General features: G+C 41.4%; 1 protein-coding gene across 2 annotated transcripts in view; it reads right to left on the reverse strand.

Moving 5' to 3' along the window:
• MACROD2 (mono-ADP ribosylhydrolase 2) overlaps window positions 1-21,833 on the reverse strand; it is a 974,476-nt gene that overhangs the window by 381,868 nt on the left and 570,775 nt on the right. For both annotated transcript variants that reach the window (XM_053380605.1, XM_053380604.1), the window contains exon 7: window positions 17,617-17,647. In XM_053380605.1, coding sequence (XP_053236580.1) covers window positions 17,617-17,647 — 31 coding nt within the window. The remainder of the gene's footprint in view (window positions 1-17,616; window positions 17,648-21,833) is intronic.

Here is a 21,833-nt window from a genome sequence, read left to right on the forward strand (position 1 = left end):
ATTGGATTTCATCATTATATCCCGAATGGTACCATTTAAAATAAAGGTGAATACAAGTACAGGATGCACAGCGGAAATAGTTAAAGGCGTCATGGTAGATTACACTAACATTGTAATAATGATGCTAGACAAGCCTCATTTGAAACACTATGTTCAGTACTTATCACCTCATTTTAAAGCATTCTAGAACTAGAGAAGGTACACAGGAGGATTCACACGGGAGAATGCAAGTACGTGAATACAGGATCTTGAAAGGAAAGAAAGAAAGAAAGAAGGAAGGAAGGAAGGAAGGAAGGAAGGAAGGAAGGAAGGAAGGAAGGAAGGAAGGAAAGGAAAGGAAAGGAAGGAAGGAAGGAAGGAAGGAAGGAAGGAAGGAAGGAAGGAATGTTTGCAGGAGTTCTTGGGGCACAACCAATTCTATTTAACCAGCAGGTGTATTTTTATATTGCAAATCTAATCTGATGAAACTCTTTCATAAAAGAAATAGCAATCGCATTATAGGACTAATAAGATAGAACTGCCCTTCTAGAAACCTCATCTTGTAAATCAGGGGTGGGGGAATCACTTTTGACTGGAGGGTTGGATCCCAAAGTAGATAACCCTCCGTGGGCCACACTGACAGGTGGGAGGGATCAGTCTCCTGATATCACGGGCAGGAAAGATAAAAGACACTGCTGCAAATATACAATTGGCAGTGTGCTCCCAATGTGGCTGTATGTTTGACTCTGTTTGAAACTGGCACCTTTCCCTGTCACATTGCTGTAGGAAGGGACTGGATAGACTCAGGAGCACCAGAATGTATCTAATCCCTGCTAAACCAGCACAACAGGGAATCAGATGCATTGTTGGAAGAAAGGAAAGTCATGCTAGCAGATAGGACACAAAGCTGGTACATAGACTTTCTAGCACATATTCCAGCTCAGCACTGGTGTTTTTGAGCTAAAGCAGCAGGAGCCACACCCCAACCTTAGCTGACCCTATCAAATCCTTCCTTTGCAGAGGTCTCTTTGCGAGGAGGGTCTCACTCCCAAAGATACCTTTACTCTTGGGGTGTTCCTGCAGGTAGACAGGCACTTTTCCAGATGGCACTTAAGGCACCTGACCCAGAGCCTACTTTAAGGCCAGGCCCTCTGTTGAAGACTCCCCTGGCTAAGACATGAAAATGTAGGACATCCTGCCAACACAGGCAGCAATCATGAGAGCCAGTGTGGTGTAGTGGTTAAGAGCGGTGGACTTGTAATCTGGTGAACCAGGTTCGATTCCCGGCTCCTCCACATGCAGCTGCTGGGTAACCTTGGGCCAGTCACACTTCTCTGAAGTCTCTCAGCCCCACTCACCTCACAGAGTGTTTGTTGTGGGGGAGGAAGGGAAAGGAGAATGTGAGCCGCTTTGAGACTCCTTAGGGTAGTGATAAAGCGGGATACCAAATCCAAACTCTTCTTCTTCATATACACAATTTCATGGAAGTAAGCCTCAACAAATACAGTGGGGCTTCTGAGTAAACATGCACAGGGTTGTATTGTGAGTCACTGAAATTAACTTGCCATTTCCCTCTCCTCTTCAGCCTCCTCCCCCTCTAATTAAGATAGTCCTCACAATGTTTTGCCTCTCTGAATATATGTGGCACAAAGTTAAAATACTTTTGTATGAGAAATCTAGCATGAAAGCACCATTTGTTTACACTATGTGCACATGCACAATAAAGTAAACCTGAAAGCCAGACTTTGGCTCTTCCGGGTTGGCGCCTCCGGCAATGGCGGAGCTCCTCCGATCGGGAGGAACTTGCTCCGTGGAAAGCAAGATAAGATAAAAACAAAGAGGGAAAGGATTTGCTGAATTAACCAACTGAACTGGAATACAAAAAAGGGAGGTGTGAGGAGGTCAGGGAAACAAGTAAATGAAAGACAAGACATGGAAAGATTGATTTGTTTTTAATTGTTTTTATTTTCCTGTATTTTGTATTTTCTCTTTTTTTCCTTCTTTTTCTTATTTTGTAACCTTTTTTGAAACTTTAATAAATATCATTTAAAATATATATATATATATAAGCTGAGGCCTTTTATGATTGAATCTAGAAAAAGTCAGATTTTGAGGATCGGAGCCCGGCTTGGACTGGAGAAGGAAAGTTGGAAAGATCCCTCTACGCAGGGATTAATGGACTTTTGGGATATGGACTTGGGTCAGGAGGAGATTGAAGCTCTGGGGGCCTTTGGATTTGGAGGAAGCTTGAAACATGTCCTGAAATACTTTATGGATCTTAATTTTAACTATGGAAATTTGGCTGACCTGTCGAGAAGGAATAAAAGCATTGTTAGGTTGGAGTCTCCCCGAGATCTGCTCTTTAGCATTAAAGAATATGAAGAAGACCTGCAGAAGGGACTTGGAAAAGAGTTAAGAGCCTCGGACATAAGATCTCCAGGTTGATGGACTATATGGAATTGACGGAAAGGACTGGCAGAATCCGAAACCAGGGAGAGGAGATGGTGGAAGAAGATTTATTTATAGAAATACTGTTAAATTAATGAGTGATAGAAAAATGTTGGAATGAAATTTTATGGCCTTAGTAGAAATGTTATAAGGAGTTAAGCATATACAAGTATTTTAGCTTTAATGGAAAATAAGGTTAAAAATATGTTAAGATATTTATAATATGACAGAAAATAGAGAAAGATGGAAAGGATTTGCTGAAACAATGAATAGAAGTGCAATACAAAAAGGGAGGTGAGAGGAGGTCGATGAAACAAGGGAATGAAAGATAGAGTATGGAAAAGGTGAGACGTATGTTTTTAAATTGTTTTTGTTTTGTTTTGTTTAGGGTTAGGATTAGGGATAGGGTTTTGTTTAGTTTAATGTGTTTAGTTTAATGTGTTAAGGTTGTGTTTTGTATTGCTTATATTTTGTATTGTATTGTTTTTTTCTTTTCTTTTCTCTTTTGTCTTTTCTTTCTTCTCTTCCTTTTTTGTAAGCTTTAAAAGTAATAAATATAAAAAGAAAGCCAGACTTTGGATGCCCAACAACTGCTGGAAGAAGATGGTACACATAAATCAAATGATGACTCTATGTGAATAATTTATGCAACATTTCATGCAAGTATCAGTTTTGTATAACAACAATTACAATTCAATCGTAGCTACATCTATTCAGAAGTAAATCTAAATGAATTCAGTGTGTAAGTTGCACCCAACGGGCAAGTTGGGTTAAGATTTCAGCCTTAAAAACAGTTTGGACAGCATCATAGTAACATCTCCAGACAAGAAGTGTGCAAGGCTATTGACTCCACACCTGAAGAAAAAGCCAATTGTGCACATCATGGACAAGATGACGGATTTAGTTTCCTCCCTCTTTTAGAATTACTTATTTCATATGTCAGCAGTCACAGAGAGACTAAACCATAGTTTTTCCATAACAGGAATGGGTTTTCATTCAACAGCTTGGACTGGTTTATACTGGTCCTTCCAGCAGACACCAGTATGAACATAATTTCCTTTTAAAATACAACAGGGGCAGACGTTGCTACTGCGTGAATATGAGGAGAGTACATAATCCCAGTTGATGTGATGTATGAATATCAGATATGAGGAACATGCCCTGAAGGTATTTTAGGAATGCATAAATAAAGGTTCTCTAACACATCTGAAATTACGCAACCTGAACTCTGACTGCCCTTAGTGATAGTATCATAAGTCAACCCTGAAGATTTTAAAGAATACATATAATATGGAGTGACATTATTTCATCTAATCTACCTGCAAGTTGATAAAATTATATCCAGATGATAACGGCACATACCATGAGTTTGCCAGCAAAGAGAGTAAGTGCCATGACCCCAAAGTCTAGCAATGACCAGGACATGGAATCAGAGGGTATACATCCATTGGCCCAAAAGGCTCAGAGTCTGCCATCAGGGCTCCAATGAACATGAGGCTGGCAGGCAGAAGCCCATTGAACTGGATCTCAAAGCAGTGGATCCTATGTAACCAGAGCTAGGACTTTCACCAGTCCAACCATGCAATGAGGTGGCAATGGAGGGAAGCAGCAGCATTAGCCTTCAGGTCAGAGGGCTGACCCATTCTCCAGCAAAGTGACACAGAACAAGGCAAAGGCTCAAAAAAGGTCTCAGTTCACCTCCAGCTCTACTTGCAGCAGGTTGCTCACAAGTAACTGTCCTTGGTGCCACAACAAACAACCTAACTTGCTACCTTGCTCCTCCTTGGGACCATAACAGAACAATGACAATCAATAACCAAACCTCCAAAACCTGAAGACTAGTGATGTGGCAACTATTTTTGTTGCTGCTCCGTATATTCGGGGAGAGTGACAAGGCATTAATCAGGGCATGGGATATCTTGTTTGGTAAATGATTCCACAAACAAAGAATCTTCATTACAGTTGACAGAGAAATGCTGCCAATATCCACACTCATTACCTTTATTATTGCTGACAACTTTGATTAGGAAGAATCTCTGCAGCTGATATGTGGGAATACTAACTAGGAACTTATTGCACTGAGGCAGGGAGGTATAAAGATAAGCTGAAGCGCCACAAACTAAGGCTTGCCCTCAGATTCTAAGCTATGGCCCATGTGTGAAGCAACTGCTTAGGCAGAGGGAGGCAAGGCCTGGCTTGGCCTTGGCCTCACTTGTCATCTCCAGCCCCGGTAGCTGCCAAACATTTCCAAAGGTGACGCTGCCACTGCCACAGTGAGAAGCAAAATATGGGGCCATAACCGCTGCCACTATTCCATTTTCAAATTCTTCACCAAGGGACCATTTATTTATTTCATAAAAATTATATACCCCTTGACTTGAAAACCCCCGTCTCAAAACAGTTTACAAAAAGCATAAAAAAGATAAAAACAGTGATAAACTAAAAACAGATTAAAACATCCATCCACACAGATATGCCAAGTCCACACCAAAGGCCGTTATCACTTGCATAGAGGATGAAGAAGTCTACTCTGAGTAAACGTTAGTTGACCACAACACTTCACTTGAGAGTAAGTTCCACTCTATTTCAATCTGGCTTTATTTGCAATAATATGTTTAAGAATAACTACTTGTTGGTGTCACAGAATACACCATAACAAATGCACCATAACAAAACACACACACAAACACACAATCCTTGGGATTTTCCAAAGTCTCCAGAAGCCACTTGAACAGATTATCTTTTTGAAAATCACTATTCCCGTTTTTTACTTCTCTGCGGAACCATAATGCATTTCTCTAAACAGGACAGAAAATAGTATTTCTTTCATTAAGAAAGTTTAAGATTTAGTAACCAACCTGCTGCTTTGCTAACTGCCAATAAGGCAGAAATAAAGGGGAATAACTGACCCATTAAAAATATGGTTAGAAAAATCTTGTTGTGCTTTACTTGTCCTGATAATGGCAGCAGGTTAAAGTGGCTGAGGACCCATAATGGGCTCTTATATTATATTTACAACTTTCCATAAAAAGCATGGTTTAAAAAGCACAGCGGTATAATGTATAAAACCTATTACAGACGTTAAGCATAACTACTTTATGGTAATTAAAAGACATAAGAAAATGATTAATGTTTTGAGGCTATTAAAGTGTATCAAATGAAAAGCTATTATGACTCATTGTCTAAGCTTATGCCTTATATTGGCCAATTACTTTGATAGATCCAATTTGCACTGATATGTACTCTTAGCAGGGCTGACACTGATAGCAATTTTGATGCTTAATATAAGCTGTACACAACACAGTGTGGTCAATCCAATCTAATCCAAAAATCTGAAAGGAGTTTGGGCGTTATAACGTAGCTGGAGGTTTGAACTGGGATCAACACAATATATATTTGACTAAATAATGTATCTTTGGGACTGAAGGTTTTATAAAGTTTAAAAAATAATTGTTAAACTGGGGCAGGGCCACTTCTCTAGGGGAGGAAGGATCAGTCCTTTGTACTGTTTTTCCAATCTAAACAGCTCCCTGAAGTTGCTATTTACCTTGAAGATGAAAACATGCAAGTACAAACGTAGCTTAAAGGAATAGGAAAAGATAGATAAAAATTATTTCAGCTGCAGCTAACCTAACCTAATGCACTGCCACTACCACTGGATAAGGGGTACTGAAATTTACTCCTAAATAGAAATCCGTGCAATTCCTGGACTAAATTTAGATCATTGCTATTCAGGTTTAACACACAAGTAATCCAATTTTATAGCAGTGAGATTTTCTACAAGCTTAGCTGGGATCCTGAAAAAAACTGGTAAATAAGCAGCCTGTTTAATTTCAGCCTTAACTGTGTTTTCAGATGTGCAGAAAGCTGGTACAACATGAATCATGGGATAATTGGTCAGCTAAACAACCTGGGATTGTTTGTGATCCTCTCATCCTTTCAGACACAAAAATATTGAATATCTACGTAAAACAGTAGATATACATATAAAGCAGTTTATGCCAGTCTGAGGCAGTGGATTTCCTCATGTTAAAAAGGATAGTGAAAGAACAATTAATAGTGGTTGGTTTGGGTTATTTGACTCTATGAAAGGAGCTAAACTAACCTCACCTGTAGAGGTCCAACTGGCACATAGCTGTTTTGAAGAGAGCAAGTCTCTCCTTACTACAAATTCCTATGTGCCAGTGTGGTGTAGTGGTTAAGAGTGGTAGTCTCGTAATCTGGGGAACCGGGTTCGCGTCTCTGCTCCTCCACATGCAGCTGCTGGGTGACCTTGGGCTAGTCACACTTCTCTGAAGTCTCTCAGCCCCACTCACCTCACAGAGTGTTTGTTGTGGGGGAGGAAGGGAAAGGAGATTGTTAGCCGCTTTGAGACTCCTGAAGGGGAGTGAAAGGCGGGATATCAAATCCAAACTCTTCTTCTTCTTCTTCTATGACCAAACTGCAAATGTGTTTTGCAAGAAGGTGACAGATTGAAACTGCAGAGTTTTGAGAAATTAAAAGACAAAGTGCGAGATTGGCTTCATTATTATCAAATAAGAGAGGCCTACAATTTGGACAAAAAAATTGGCTTCCAGGTGGAGAAATCAAAATTGGAAACAGAACTGTTAGAACCAAAAACTAAGATTTTGTCAAAGATGTATAACTTGCTGTTAAAATGGAATACACAGGATGAAACGGTTAAATCAGCGATGATTAAATGGGCGCAGGACATAGGTCATAACATTATGTTTGCTGACTGGGAGCAGTTGTGGACCACCGGTATGAAGTTTACGGCATGCATTGCCTTAAAGGAGAATATTATGAAAATGATTTACAGGTGGTACATGACCCCAGTTAAGCTTGCAAAAATTTATCACCTGCCTGACAACAAGTGCTGGAAATGTAAAGAAGCTGAGGGAACATTCTTTCACCTTTGGTGGACATGCCCAAGGGTTAAGGCTTACTGGGAAATGATATATAATGAACTGAAGAAGGTATTTAAATATACCTTTCCTAAGAAACCAGAGGCCTTCCTTTTGGGCATAGTTGGCCAACGGGTGCCAAAGAAAGACAGAACATTTTTTATGTATGCAACAACAGCAGCAAGAATACTTCTCGCTAAGTATTGGAAGACGCAAGATCTACCCACCGTGGAAGAGTGGCAGATGCAAGTGATTGACTACATGGAGATGGCAGAAATGACTGGCAGAATCCGTGACCAGGGAGAACAACTGATGGAACAGGACTGGAAAAAGTTTAAGGACTATTTACAAAAACATTGTAAAATGTCTGAGTGTTAATATGACGTGGGAAGTGAAGGTAACAGGGCATGTGGGATTTGGTTAAATGTGAATGAAAAGAAGAATTTTAAAAAGGAGAAGGGGGCTATGAACAGAATAAAATTATGTCATAGTATATAAGATGAGGAATGGGCTAAGATAAGGAAAATTTGGGACATAATAATTAGGAAAATATAATTTTAAGTATGGTTTGAATAAGGGTTTGAACTTGCTGAATCTGATTGGAATAAAGAGGAACACAAAAAAGAGAGATGTGAGGAGGTCAGGACAGAGGGACATGGAATTTTGTAATTTTAAAAAGTGGATTTTTCTTTTTTTTTTCTTTTTTGTTATATATTCTTCTTTTTTGTTTTTTCTGTGGGCCTTATCTAATGGAATGATCTATGTGAAATGATGAACTTTTTGATTTGTAAAATTTTAATAAACATTTATTTAAAAAAAAACAAAAACAAACTGCAAATGTGTTTTTTCCAAGTCCGGACATAAAGGTAAAGGTAAAGGTACCCCTGCCCGTACGGGCCAGTCTTGCCAGACTCTAGGGTTGTGCGCCCATCTCACTCAAGAGGCCGGGGGCCAGCGCTGTCCGGAGACACTTCCGGGTCACGTGGCCAGCGTGACAAGCTGCATCTGGCGAGCCAGCGCAGCACACGGAACGCCGTTTACCTTCCCGCTAGTAAGCGGTCCCTATTTATCTACTTGCACCCGGGGGTGCTTTCGAACTGCTAGGTTGGCAGGCGCTGGGACCGAGCAACGGGAGCGCACCCCGCCGCGGGGATTCGAACCGCTGACCTTTCGATCGGCAAGTCCTAGGCGCTGAGGCTTTAACCCACAAACTGCAAATGTGTTTTTTCCAAGTCCGGACATAGCTGCTCCCATATTCTGTACAGGATTTGTGTTTTCTCTGTGTGCTTCTCAAGAGGCAATGGTTTGGATCCTGATCCCCCCCCCCCTGCTCAATTTGTGAAGTGGCTTTTGATCCAGGAGAAGATTGTGAGAGTGGAAGAGGGAAAGGTGATTTTTCACTGATCCCCTCTTCCTCTCAAAGCCACTGAATGTCACTTACCATGCTGTTTGGGGTATGGGGGTTTGTGAGCATGTCTCTCAAACCTTTGGAGCATACTGGCGTGGGGATATAGGGAATGATGAAAATCAACTCCTTCCACCTGCCACCATTGGGAGCACAGTACTATTCCTAAGCTCTCGGGATCCAAGCCAGGAGCATTAATTTTTAGGCTGCTTTCATTGTAATAAGGATAAACTGTTAATTTTCTCCTCGTTATAATGTTAAACCAAACTGTCAGTCTTCATCAGTCTAACAATCTGTCTATAGCTCCATCTTTCTACAGCAGTTTAATTCCCAAAAAATAGGTCTGAGATAATTTCTGTTCATTAAAACAACAACAACTAGGGGACAATATTGTTTCATCTGTCTTCGGTTAGCAGGAGTTATTTATTTACTATTGACATTAATAGTGACAACGATCTACTAAGTGTCTGCATTTTGCTAAGCATTGTACAGAGATTAAAACAAAAACAGGATTGCAGTTTAACAGGCACAGCACAAAAGGAAAAAGTGGCGAGGAGGGAAAAAGAAAACAAACAACTTGTTCAATGTTACATAATTTTCTTATAGTGGCCAGCTAGAATGAAGACAATTCAGAGAGGGGAGGGTGACGCTAAATGCCTTCTGGTCTCCCTGCTAAGCGGATAATGTTATGCTGACTAAATGAACATGCAAGGTGTTGTTTCAATTAATCTGATGCAGCAATTCAATACTGCCAGCCTGAGAGGTTGAAAGAACTGCCCTCCTGACCCTACAGGTGTCTGACTTAATTCGTTTATTTTTATTGGTAGGGCAGTATTTGCAGGCACAGTCCTATACATGCTTAAATGGGAAGAAATTCACAGAATTCAGTCATACTTATTTTTGAAGAGGCTTTCATAGGATTATGCTGTTAAGTCTCTTGAAATATTTTACATGTTCTAAATGCTTCTTGCTAAGTAATTCCTCAATACTGTTTTGGCATGATCCTAAATACAAAATCTCAGTTTACAACATATTCTTATCCCATTGTTGTGTTAATGATGGTATACTTGTTACTAATAACATGGAATACAGGACTTTGAGTGGGTGTTATGGGCGGAAAATGAAAAATAAGAAGAATGAGGACTCAATAACATGGGCTATATTTCCAGACTGGAGTAAATAATCCCATTTCATAATCCTAGATTCCTGTTGCTTTGAGGTTAATTGTTGTTCTCTTTGACATCTGGTGGGAATCATGGGAGAGGTCAAGAACAGATACAGGGGGAGGGGCATACCTGGAAGAAAGGTTTCAGAAAATAGCATATGATCCAGTCTTCCCAGGGTGGTAGTTTCAATGGGAACATGCTTCAGGCATGAGGTTTACTGCGCATTGATAAGTGAGTGTAGAATGCATCATGAAAACCAACATTCCCTTCTGCACAAGCTTCTATGCCAGTTGTGGGCAGGTCCAGGAGCCAAACCTCATTCAACCCTTTTTATCCTCCAGCCAGGCAAGCAGGAAGCATGAGCAGAGCTCAATAGCACATTATAGCCAGGCAAAAACACTCAAGGAGAGTGTATATCAGGGCAGAGGAAGAAGTGTGGCTGGACACAGTCCCAATGGCCAAGTAGAGAAGCCTAGAGGGCTGCATGTGGCCCCCACATGTGAGGTTCCTCATCTCTGATGTACAAAGTTGGGTGCAGACCTGAATGGTTAATGGGCTTGTCTCTGGAATAGGCTTCCTGACAGTGTTTCACAAACTGCAACCCTGCAGTGCATCTCATTTGGGTGCTCTCATCTGGGTAAAGGCTGGCAAGCTCCAGACTAAACAACCATTTTCACTTCTGTGGACGTTCACTTTCTGCAGATTTACTGTCTTCTTTCTTCTTTGGCGATCACTCACAGCCGAGTAAAATTGTCTTCCATAAACAAGGTTTTAACAGTGGGTCCGTAAGTGGCTGTGGAGGCCAATTCTGGATCCACACGTCCTTCCACAATGGGGACATGGGTTTCCGGGCGGGAGTTGATCACGCTGAGGGTTTGCCAAGTGTTTCTTCCTCTTAGCGCGCTTCTCCCTTTGGTCCTGAGTTCGAGGGTCTTCAAAGCCCATGACACCTTTGGTAAAGGCTGTTCTCCAATTGGAGCGCTCACAGGCCAGTGTTTCCCAGTTGCTGGAGAAGACAACTGGGGCAAGACTGGGTTGGTGCCTTCAGAATTTTGTTCTGTTTCCAGCTGGAATTTAAGTGCATTTTTACCAGCTGGGTAACAAAAAAATAACAACCTTTATTTGTATGCCTGCTTGCAAGATGGGCAATGTATGTCAACTATCCACTGGAGTTGTTAAGAGAGCGAAGAGAGAAAAGGTCACCTTAGTCACCTTTTCTGCTTCTTTGAAATACACTGAGGACTGGGGCTTGGCTCAATGAAAGCAAATGCAGTTTATTTCTAAGCTGTCACTGTTGTGGAATGGCACTGGTTTGAGGGGCACTCCGCAAGCAGACTAACTGTAATTGGCAATCCATTTCTTCATTTCCTTTGTACAACCAACCCTGACAAATTAATCGCAATCAAACGCTGGCTGCAGTAAGGGGCAACCTATGCAGCATGGAAGAAAAATGAGGTCTCTGGCTGGCCTGACAGCCTAATCTTTCAGTTCACCCCATTATAGTGAACAAGGGGACTTTGGTGTGCCTGTCACCAGTACCACCCATAAAGAAACTGTCCACTTCCAAACCTAAGGTTTAGCTGAGTTGATAAAGGGTATTGAATGCTACTTCACTACCTCGTTAATCAGCCTGTGGACTGAGGATCCAATGTATTAGGATCCTGATGAGGAAGCAGCACTGTGAACTGGCTTTACAAGATCGAGGAGGATAATATCAACTAAATGAAACAACGAAGACCGATTTCACACTGGATTTCATGTGAATTGGAAAACGTTATTGGTTTTGGAGAGGGCGAGAAATGTTATTAACTGTAGTAGTTAACCAAGGTTTTAGTTAAGGAAATTGTTTATCAAACTCGTCTTTTGATCGGGGAATTGTTAATCATGAAATAAATATTTCACTTCTTTTGAGCAATATGTTTTAAACACTAGGTAAATGTTTCAAATGGAAAGTAAGGAAAGCCGGCTGTTTATTCAGTATTTATTTTCCATCCTAGGCAAAGGGCTCAGGGAGTGATGCACAATCTCTTTCTCTCTCATTTATCCTCACCTGCTGAGGAAAGAGAGTGGCGAGATAGTAACTTACTTTGGCTCCCTGGCTGATATCTGTTGTGTATATTGTATCTGTACTGGAATAAAAAGTGTACAAAGAGGAGCTGCCCTAAGTTAGAAATAATTCAAATTGTTCAAAACAGCAGGCAATACTCTTAGGACACAGGATATTGTAATGTTATTTCACATCAGATGTCACTGAATATTTTAGGGAAGCTTTAATGTTTGATGTATTACAGTATTTTAATGTTTTTTTGGAAGCTGCCCAGAGTGGCTGGGGAAGCCCAGCCAGATGGGCGGGATATAAATAATAAATTATTATTATTATTATTATTATTATTATTATTATTATTATTATTCCTAGCCTTCCTCATATGATTTTCCTTCTTCATTAATACAATGAAGAGTGAACATCCTGAAATTCATTGGTGGACAATCTGAAATGAAAGCACACAGAAAGGAGACTATTAAAAAAATTGTAAGGAGTTAAATGAAGCGGACACTTAACAAGAAAATGCACATTTGTGGGAGTTTTTCCACCAAAAATAATCTTAAAAGCACTTTCTTCGGATTCTTTGAATTTCTTTCTTTTCTTTTTAAAAGAAAAGTCCCATCTTCCAGTCCCATATTGTATCAAACCCTTTTGATCAGTAAGATACTTTACCATTTTGAATGCCTCCTCCCTCATCACAAACCTGTGGGGCTATTGATTCCCATGCTGTGAGATGGTGTGAAAGGTCGGACTTGAATCCAGACCCTCCGTTCATTGTTTATCCATTGACTATACCGGCTTTCAAAATTAATTCACTCAAGAGTGGCAAAAGCCACATTTCATTCTTGTCACTGAATTTCATTTGCTGCTGATACATTAGCTTTCTTGGATGTTACATCTCCAGACAAAAGAAAGGGGGAAAGGTTCACAGTAGTCAATAGCGGACAGTACATTAAACAGGTGCTGAAGAGATAAAGTCAGAATCCACTTCCAGGGTTGAAATGCCCTGTCATTAGCGCAAGCAAAACCCATGGACGTGGAGGTTGAAGAAGCAGCTACAGTGCACCATCTCAATCTGGTTCCTGGCTAGGGAACAGTATCAGCCATTCATTAGAGAGAGCCATGTGGAGTCTCATTCTTTGGTTGCACTCATCCAGTGATATAGCAGCTTTCCTATCTAGCATACTGATAGCAAAATAACCGAGCGTGATGACACACTGGTTCTTCCAGTTTTAGAGCAGGAAGAGAAGGAAAATAAAGATGCCTTGTTTTCTCTGTCTTTGTATATTAACATAAAAAAGTGCTGCAGCAATCCTCCATTGGAGCCGGGAGTTAGAGTTCGACCAGAGAGATGTAACACTGGCCCTACTGCCCAACAACCTCCCTATCTGAACTGGTGGAGGTAGTTTTGGCAGTGGTGTAGGAGTGCCCCCAAACAACTTCAACCAACACACTAAGGCCTTCGTATGTGGTTTGTCTCAAGACATCATGGCCACATTGACAACCATGAGACTGTACATTGTGGGCCCAGTGCATACTTAACATGGTATTTGATGTGGGTGGCGCTGTGGGTTAAACCACAGAGCCTAGGACTTGCCGATGAGGAGGTCGGCGGTTTGAATCCCAGCGACGGGGTGAGCTCCCGTTGCTCGGTCCCTGCACATGCCAACCTAGCAGTTCGAAAGCACGTCAAAGTGCAAGTAGATAAATAGGTACTGCTCCGGCGGGAAGGTAAACGGCGTTTCCGTGCGCTGCTCTGGTTCGCCAGAAGCAGCTTAGTCATGCTAGCCACATGACCCGGAAGCTGTCTGTGGACAAACGCTGACTCCCTCAGCCAATAAAGCAAGATGAGCGCCGCAACCCCAGAGTCGTCTGCGACCTAATGGTTAGGGGTACCTTTACCTTTACATTGGTAGTGGTCAAGTAGTGTGGGCAGGGTCTAATAACCCTGTTGTCATGGATGGACCACAACCTGGTGAGGTTTGGACAGATGGTGACTAGTCCTCCCTGCTGATTTGATACTGGATCCAAGAGTACAATGTAGTACTGTGGATTTTGAGATTTAGTCTCAAATTACGGTGAAACAATAGATCTATTTGTCGAGTGGACATCACAAATTTACAGCACATGTACATTTCATAATACAAGAGAGCAAGAACAAGAGGGCAGTGCCCATCAAGGCACTGAGCTTAATACCTTTAATCCTCCTTCTGGAGTCAGTATGTCTGCTAAATATATCCTATTAATGCTAATTTTAGATGGCTGAGTGTTAATCAATGGACACCCTGGTAATAATTTCTAAGCATGTAGAATGTATTCCAGAGAGAAATGGACTGAAGGAACAGTTTGAACATGGGTAGCATGCTATTTAAAATAAGATCTCTGTTAAATAATGTATATGACAAATTCTTAGACAGAGTAGCTAATTAGACTGCTGAAATACTTTGAATATCCTAATGGACTCCAAGCAGCAGCTGCTCTATTTACTAAGAACTTAAAAAAAAAACAACCAGTCAATATTTTAATCATTTTGTAATGAATATTCCATAGAAACTCTTTGAACTGGTTCCTCATATGGACACCATGCTGTTCTTTATGCAAAATGGCATCCATCATGACCTTATGAACAGACCCTGTGACTGCACAAACTGTGTGCATGTTGCCTCTATCTGTACACATGTTCCGATTGTGCAAGTTTGTTCTTGGCTACAGACAATAGATAAGGAGGAGGCAGTTTAATCACAATCCCAGATTTGGATGACACCCTAAGCCAAACCTTGGTTGCTAAAACGACCAGGGAGGAGCAAAGACATCCACGTAGTCCTGCTAAGGCATAGTTTGGTTTACCATGATGTGTGAACTCAGCCTGTGTGTGTACAGTGTGAATACACTACAGTTAGTTCACAAGGTCTAGTAAACACATGGAGGCCAGGAACAAGGCTAGAGGGGACAATCCTTACTCTTCTTCCTTGTGCTTTGTATTCCAACACAAGGAAAGAGATGCGTTGGAGCTGGGGACTGGCGGGGGACAGGAGGAGAGATGGAGATATGCACACACATCTTCCAAGCCATTGGGAGTGACTCCATTTCTCTGCAGATGATCTCAGATAATTCCTAGCTAGTCTAAGGCAAACTGCCAGATAGTGCCCGTTACAGGTGGACAGGCTATGATAAAGGCACTCAGATCTGAATCTGCATAGAATAATATAATTTTTGAGATGGAAGGGACCCTAAGGGTCATTTAACCCTACAACGCAAGAATCTCAGGTAAAGCATCCATGACAGATGCAACCTCTGCTTAAAAACCTCCAAGGAAGGAGAGTCCACCACTTTCTGAGTCAGCCTGTTCTGCTGTTGATCAGCTCTTACTGTCAGAAAGTTCTCCCTGATGTTTAGTTGGAATCTCCTTTCTTATAACTTGAATCCATTGTTTTGGGTCCTACCCTTGATTATCTTGGTCACTCTCCTCTGCACACATTCTAGCTTGTCGATAGCCTTCTTAAACTGTGATGCCAGCCCAGAACTGGACACCATACTCCACTTGAGGTCTGACCAAGGCAGAATAAAGTGGTACTATTATTTCTCTTGATGAGGACACTAGACTTCTGTTGATGCAGCTCAGAATAGCATTAAACCACATCTATGATCAACCAGAAAATATACTTCATTTCTGACACATTTTATTTTCTGTTAAATTTGGCTGTCACAAAAACAACCTGCAATTTTCTTTGCATTTCACTTCACAACAGATTCCATGAATCATGGCTGTCCTGCTTTCCTATGATAATGACAAAAATATGCATCAGGATAGAAAACACCGCTGTGTTTTATATCATTAGCCACCTCCAATTATAAATAATCTTATCAGGATCTAGATTGGAAGATTAAAAAAATCAGTTATGTCTGCAAACTGCAGTTGTATTCAGGCAATACAGATACAGTGGTGCCCCGCAAGACGAATGCCTCGCAAGACGAAAAACTCGCTAGACGAAAGGGTTTTCCGTTTTTTGAGTTGTTCCGCAAGACGAATTTCCCTATGGGCTTGCTTCGCAAGACGAAACGTCTTGCGAGTTCTTGCGAGTATATTTCCTTTTTCTTAAAGCCGCTAAGCCGTTAATAGCCGCTAAGCCGCTAAGCCATTAATAGCCGCTAAGCCGCTAATAGCCGCTAAGCCGCTAATAGCCGTGCTTCGCAAGACGAAAAAACCGCAAGACGAAGAGACTCTCAGAATGGATTAATTTCGTCTTGCGAGGCAGCACTGTATGATCAGAAGCAAAAAGAGGAGAAAGCAACTCAGGTTTGATACTAGATGAGAAAATATTTAATTAATTCAACTGAGAAATGCTTGAATTCATGTGTAGCTCACCATCAAAACTCCCTCTGAATATAAGGCACTATGTCTGTGGAAATTCATATCAACTACAACACTTTCATTTCGTTATCACATGAATACCCAGTGCTTTTTCCCCTAAAAGATGTTTAGGGGTACTCTCATTTTCCTACTCATATTGAAATACTGCCCCTCAGTGAGGCCAAACTTAGATTCACAAAATGTTTAGGGGTATGCATACTCCTGTGCGCCCCCCAATAAAAAAAGCACTGTGTATACCTGACACAAGCTTTTACCCCTTGCCAGTTCTGACTGGTCAATATTCACTCTTCCAAAGCACCCAGCACCCAGCTTGTGGAAACATAACAATTTCTGCCAGTCTATGGTCTAAGAATTCCAATATTTATTTGTTTAGATTCTCATAGATTCTCAAACTTTTATTGGCATACGTACTAGATTCCAGTAGGGTTCAATACAAACAAAACCACACACACACAAAAACCCTACCATAAACCCTGCATTTAGCACTTAAGTTAGTGTTGTATAGCATTCACAAATTCTCAGTGTGTGTTGCAGAAACCTGGCTACTGTCTCCATCTTGTCTACATCCTGAGAAAACATTTGTTTGTTTGCTTGTTTGCTTGTTTGTTTGTTTGTTTGCTGCATTTCTCCAAGGAGATCAAGGTGGTGAACATGGTTCTCACCTGTCTCATTTAATCTCCACAACAACCGTGTGAGGTAGGTTAGGCTGAGAGGCAGTGATTGGCCCAATATGAACACATGATGCCTCAACTGCCTACTCTGACTGGCAGTGGCTCTCTAAGGTCTCAAGCAGAGGCCTTTCCTAGCCCTGCTGTCTGTTATCCTATTAGGTGGAGAGACAAGGAATTGTATGCAAAACACTAGTCATGGCCCACAGTACCACACAAGGCTCTATTCCCACAATACTATAACACTACTTCCAATACATAATTTACACAGAACCCTGCAGCATCTGTTATCTTCAGCCCCGCACCCGCCATGGGAACGGCATTTCTATGGAAGCCAATCAAACTCTCTTATTCATGTAATATTAAGCTGCGTAGCTGTTTGCAAACCCAGATCAATTCTCTGTCGGGTCCTTGGGCCATAGCCTGTAATTTGATAGCACAACACAGCCCACTAGGCATTGTAGAACACATTGTTAATAATACTGAATATGTAAAACCCATGCAACATCTACTAGAACACGCTCCAGCAAAGCCAAAAACAAAACAAAACACCCTTGTTAAAACCAAAGTCGACTATTTGTCATGAAGAAATATAGCTTGAATGGAAACTTTATAATGGGTTTTACATACCATAAATTCCTGTTGAAATACACGGGAACGCCTGCAAGACAAAAGCCAAGATGTAAATTAGAATTTTATTTTATTTTTGCCTCAGAATCACTTATTACACAGAATCATTTAGTATGAGGAAACCACAAACTGCCTCGTGTAAAGAAATCCCTACCTCTAAGTTGGCAGGGCCTGATGAAATGCCCTCCAGAATGCTGAGAGAACTAGTTCAGGAGATCAGAAAGCTGCTCACAATTTTCTTTGTGAACTCAATGGAGAACAGATAAGGTCCTGCAGCACTTTGGAGAAAGCAAAACATATAGTGCCTTGCCAAATGTGAAAAGAGGGAGGACCCAGGGATTTTTTAAAAAACAACAACAGCAACAACAATAAAAGTGACTTACATAATGTAGACGCTATTAGAACAATTACAATGTGATCAATCTGCAAGCATCTAGAGGAAACTGGAATGACCACCTGAAGACAGCATAGATTTGTTCAGAACAAAGAACAAAGTACTCTCTTTCTTTGATAGGGTAATACATTTAATAGATAACAAAGCAGATATATATATTGACTTTGGAAAATGTTTCTTGGGAAAGTCTCATAAGAGAAGCTGAGGAGTTTGGACTCTGCTCTTCCTTCTCCTAATACAGCAGTCATATAACTTGTTGGGGGGTTGAATGCATGCTGGTGCCATCCATAGTGTGACTGTCCTGATCAACTCCTCCCCCAGACCTTCAAACACTGGGTGGAAGGAAGCTCAAAAGGGGGAAACCATGCACACTAGGCTCTCCCATGTGACAAGAGAGGCCAAAAAGTTCCCAATCCTATGCTAAACTCCCAATGCTGGGATCTATGGGAACTGCAGCAACATTATTCTGTTTAAGCTCCTGAGTTTGTATTTTTTTAAGGCACTGAAGGAGCTGGAGCCTTTAAAGGTTCCTGGCACAACATCTTAATGCCTCTGGATTGTTTATAAAATCACTACAGTCATACCTTGGAAGTCAAACGGAATCCGTTCTGGAAGTCCATTTGACTTCCAAAACGTTCAGAAACCAAAGCGCAGCTTCTGGTTGGCTGCAGAAGCCCCGTCACAGAAGCCCCGTCAGATGTTAGGCTTCCAAAAATAGTTCGCAAACCGGAACACTAACTTCCGTGTTTGCGGTGTTCAGGAGCCAAAACGTTTGAGAACTAAGCTGTTTGAAGACCAAGGTATGACTGTGCAACATTTTACTGACAAAACATAGCCACGAAAGGATTTTCAGGACCCTTTAGAAGCACATGGTACAGAGCTGCATTTGACTTATAGCATTATTCTCATAATCCAAACTGCCTTGTAGGTATCTGCAGGTCTTCCACATTAGGCCAAACCTTTGCTCCTATCTCACCAGCAAAACTCTAGATTGGACAAGGCAGGACTCTGAACGACTTTTTACATCTGACCTTGCTGCAAACGCATAAACATGAAATGTTGTGCTAATGGATACCTTATTAGCACAGCAATCATCTTTGTTTTTGCAAATTGAGTCTCACTTTTCTCCCCCAAACCCAAATCCCCTCCAGCTGCATTAACTATGCTTCAGCAAAACATGTCTCTCCTGTATCAGTCTCTACAGCCACAGCAGGCGCTGTGACCTTCCAACAGCTTGACCTCATCCCCCAAAGGTGCACCTCTTCATCGCCTCCCAAGACAGACAGATGCCAACCAACCCAAACAGTAGAATAAAAGAGGTCTCACTGAGAGCAACGGTCCTTAATATTCATGACACACTCATTCTCCAAGTGTGTGTTCTTATGACACCAGCTATACACCAGATGGAGGCGTGCAGGAAAGCCTGAGTTTGGAAGAATGATACAAAAAAAAAAAACCCATTAAAAACTAAGGAGACTGAGCATGTTCGGTTGCCATGGAGTACATGACTGATGGTGGGAGGAAAGAGAAAACTGGGGAAAGTGGAGTGGAAATTAATGGAATATCTTGGGTGAAGACATGGCTGGCTGGCATCATGAAAAGGAGCACTCCACACTGCAATGTTTTGTCACAGATTCCATTTGTTAACAAAATGGGGGGGTGACATATCATGAAGCAGATTTCTGGAGGTATCTACTCTGATATAAATTATTTGGGCGTAGGAAGTGGAAAGTACAAAACTACAGAGGGCACAACTGAAAGATACATATAGCAAACTCCTCGCAGCACAGCATATTCATATTTCTCAAAGAAGAAATGTTCTAGAGGCAGTAGAACAAAGGATCAAATAAAGGAATTCTTTGCACAGAAACTATACAGATTGAAGTTCAACAATCTGAAGGCAAGTAATATTTTGTTTGAACCTCGTTACAAAAACTGTGGAATTTCAGATTCTATTGGGCGCTGTATTTTCAGAACAACAGGAAACGAACACAGTGCAATTGCAATGGTGAATACAGTACAGGAAGCATGACAGTGAGAGAAAGTTGAAGGAACAAGGTATTCTTATTCCTAGAAAACAAATTAAGGGACAATATGGTAACAATTTTCTAAAAAGTAAAAGGCTGTCATTATAGGAAATGGAGAAAAATGGTTCAGTTGCTCTGGAGGACAGGGCAATCGGCTTGAAGTGCCAGAAGTTACATTTAAGTTGAATATTATGAAATACATCAAAGCAGTTGCTGAATTGACTTCATTGGATTTTTCTTTCTTTAAAAGCAAAACAAAAACAAAAAACCACACAAGCTGATGTTTCCATTTCAAATATCACTGGGTGTGAAAGAATGGTAGTAAAATATGCAGAGAATTGAGAGGTTTATTTATTTATTTTTCACTTAAAAAAAATAAAAAAATATTGAATTGCTTCAGCTCTCCAGCCAAGGTGGCTGCCAACATCAAGAAGAAAAACAATGCAACAACAAAATACCTATCGAGAAGTCATAGACCAAATATCATTTGAACAAACAGGCTTAGAGAACTGGATGGGGAAAGCCTGTTAACAGGGAAATAGCCCTGCACACTGGCATTGAGAATTGTATTGGTGCCAGGCTTCAGGGAGAGCAAGAATTGGTGGGGGAGAAGGGGGAAAAGAGGAGAGGAGAAAGCAAAAGGCCAAAGGAAATGTTTTAACTGTGCCTTTGCACTAGTACTGTATAGATTTCGGGGTGTTGGTTGTTTTTATAGCGTCAATACCAGCTTTCCTCCCAAGATAAAAAAACAGGGTTGTTGAGACTGAGGCATGAGGGGACAGTTATCTCCTCCACCACACATGTGGTTAATGTAATGTGTAGTTTGGTTCAACAGTGCCTTTATGCTGCAATGTCTCTTCAGAGCATAGCTGTCAACTTTCAGATTTGAAAATAAGGGATCAGCAGCCTCACCTGTCCTGGGGACAGTCTACGGGATATCTAACAATCCGGGATAGCAGCGGGAAACGGCACTGGAATAAGGGGATTTCCCGCAAAAAAGGGAAGGCTGACAGCTATGCTTCAGAGGCCTAAAATCTAACACACTCCCCTTGCCTGGCCTTGCATTGCTAGGAGAATGGCTCATAAGCAGCTAGCACACAGTAGGTTGGATCCAAACTAAGCCTCTGCAAGTAGAAATGCTCCTTCTGTTCATGGAAGGCTTCTGGTCTGTTGGCCAGATTGTGCTGGCAGAAGGGGGAAAGGGTCCCTCCTTCCCCTGTGGACTTCCCTATGCCACGGCTGTGGAAGGACCCTAACACTCTGGAGCAGACTAGTGGGGCAGAAACTGCAGCAGGAAGAGGGAGAATAAGCAAAGTATCCCCCCCACACACACACATACATTCCATTGTCAGGAGCATCCCTAAGTGGTGCCAGAAGTCTGGATCAGAGCCTCTGGTTAGTGCAGTCAGTAGAGCACGAGACTCTTAATCTCACGAGTCGTGGGTTCAATCCCCACACTGGGGAAAAGTTGGACTAGATTATCCTGGTGGTCCAATCCAACTCTATGATGTCAGAAATATAGGCTCACAGCTGAACAGTTTGCATCAGGTTTTTCTTAGACTACAATACCCATCCAATGAAGTGAAAAAAGCAAGCTACCAAGGCCTGATGCATACCCAGGAATAATATAATATAATACAGGGACAGAACACCATTCATTGCCATGTATACAATTTCCAGCTAAAGCCACCCCTCAACATATCATCAAGGATCTACAGCCCATCTGGGCAATAAGCCTTCCCTCTCGCAGACAGGCAACAGAGACATAAACACAGAAATCAGACCCCGACACAAAT

The sequence above is a fragment of the Podarcis raffonei genome, chromosome 3 (assembly GCF_027172205.1).
Source record: "Podarcis raffonei isolate rPodRaf1 chromosome 3, rPodRaf1.pri, whole genome shotgun sequence".
NCBI lineage: Eukaryota > Metazoa > Chordata > Lepidosauria > Squamata > Lacertidae > Podarcis > Podarcis raffonei.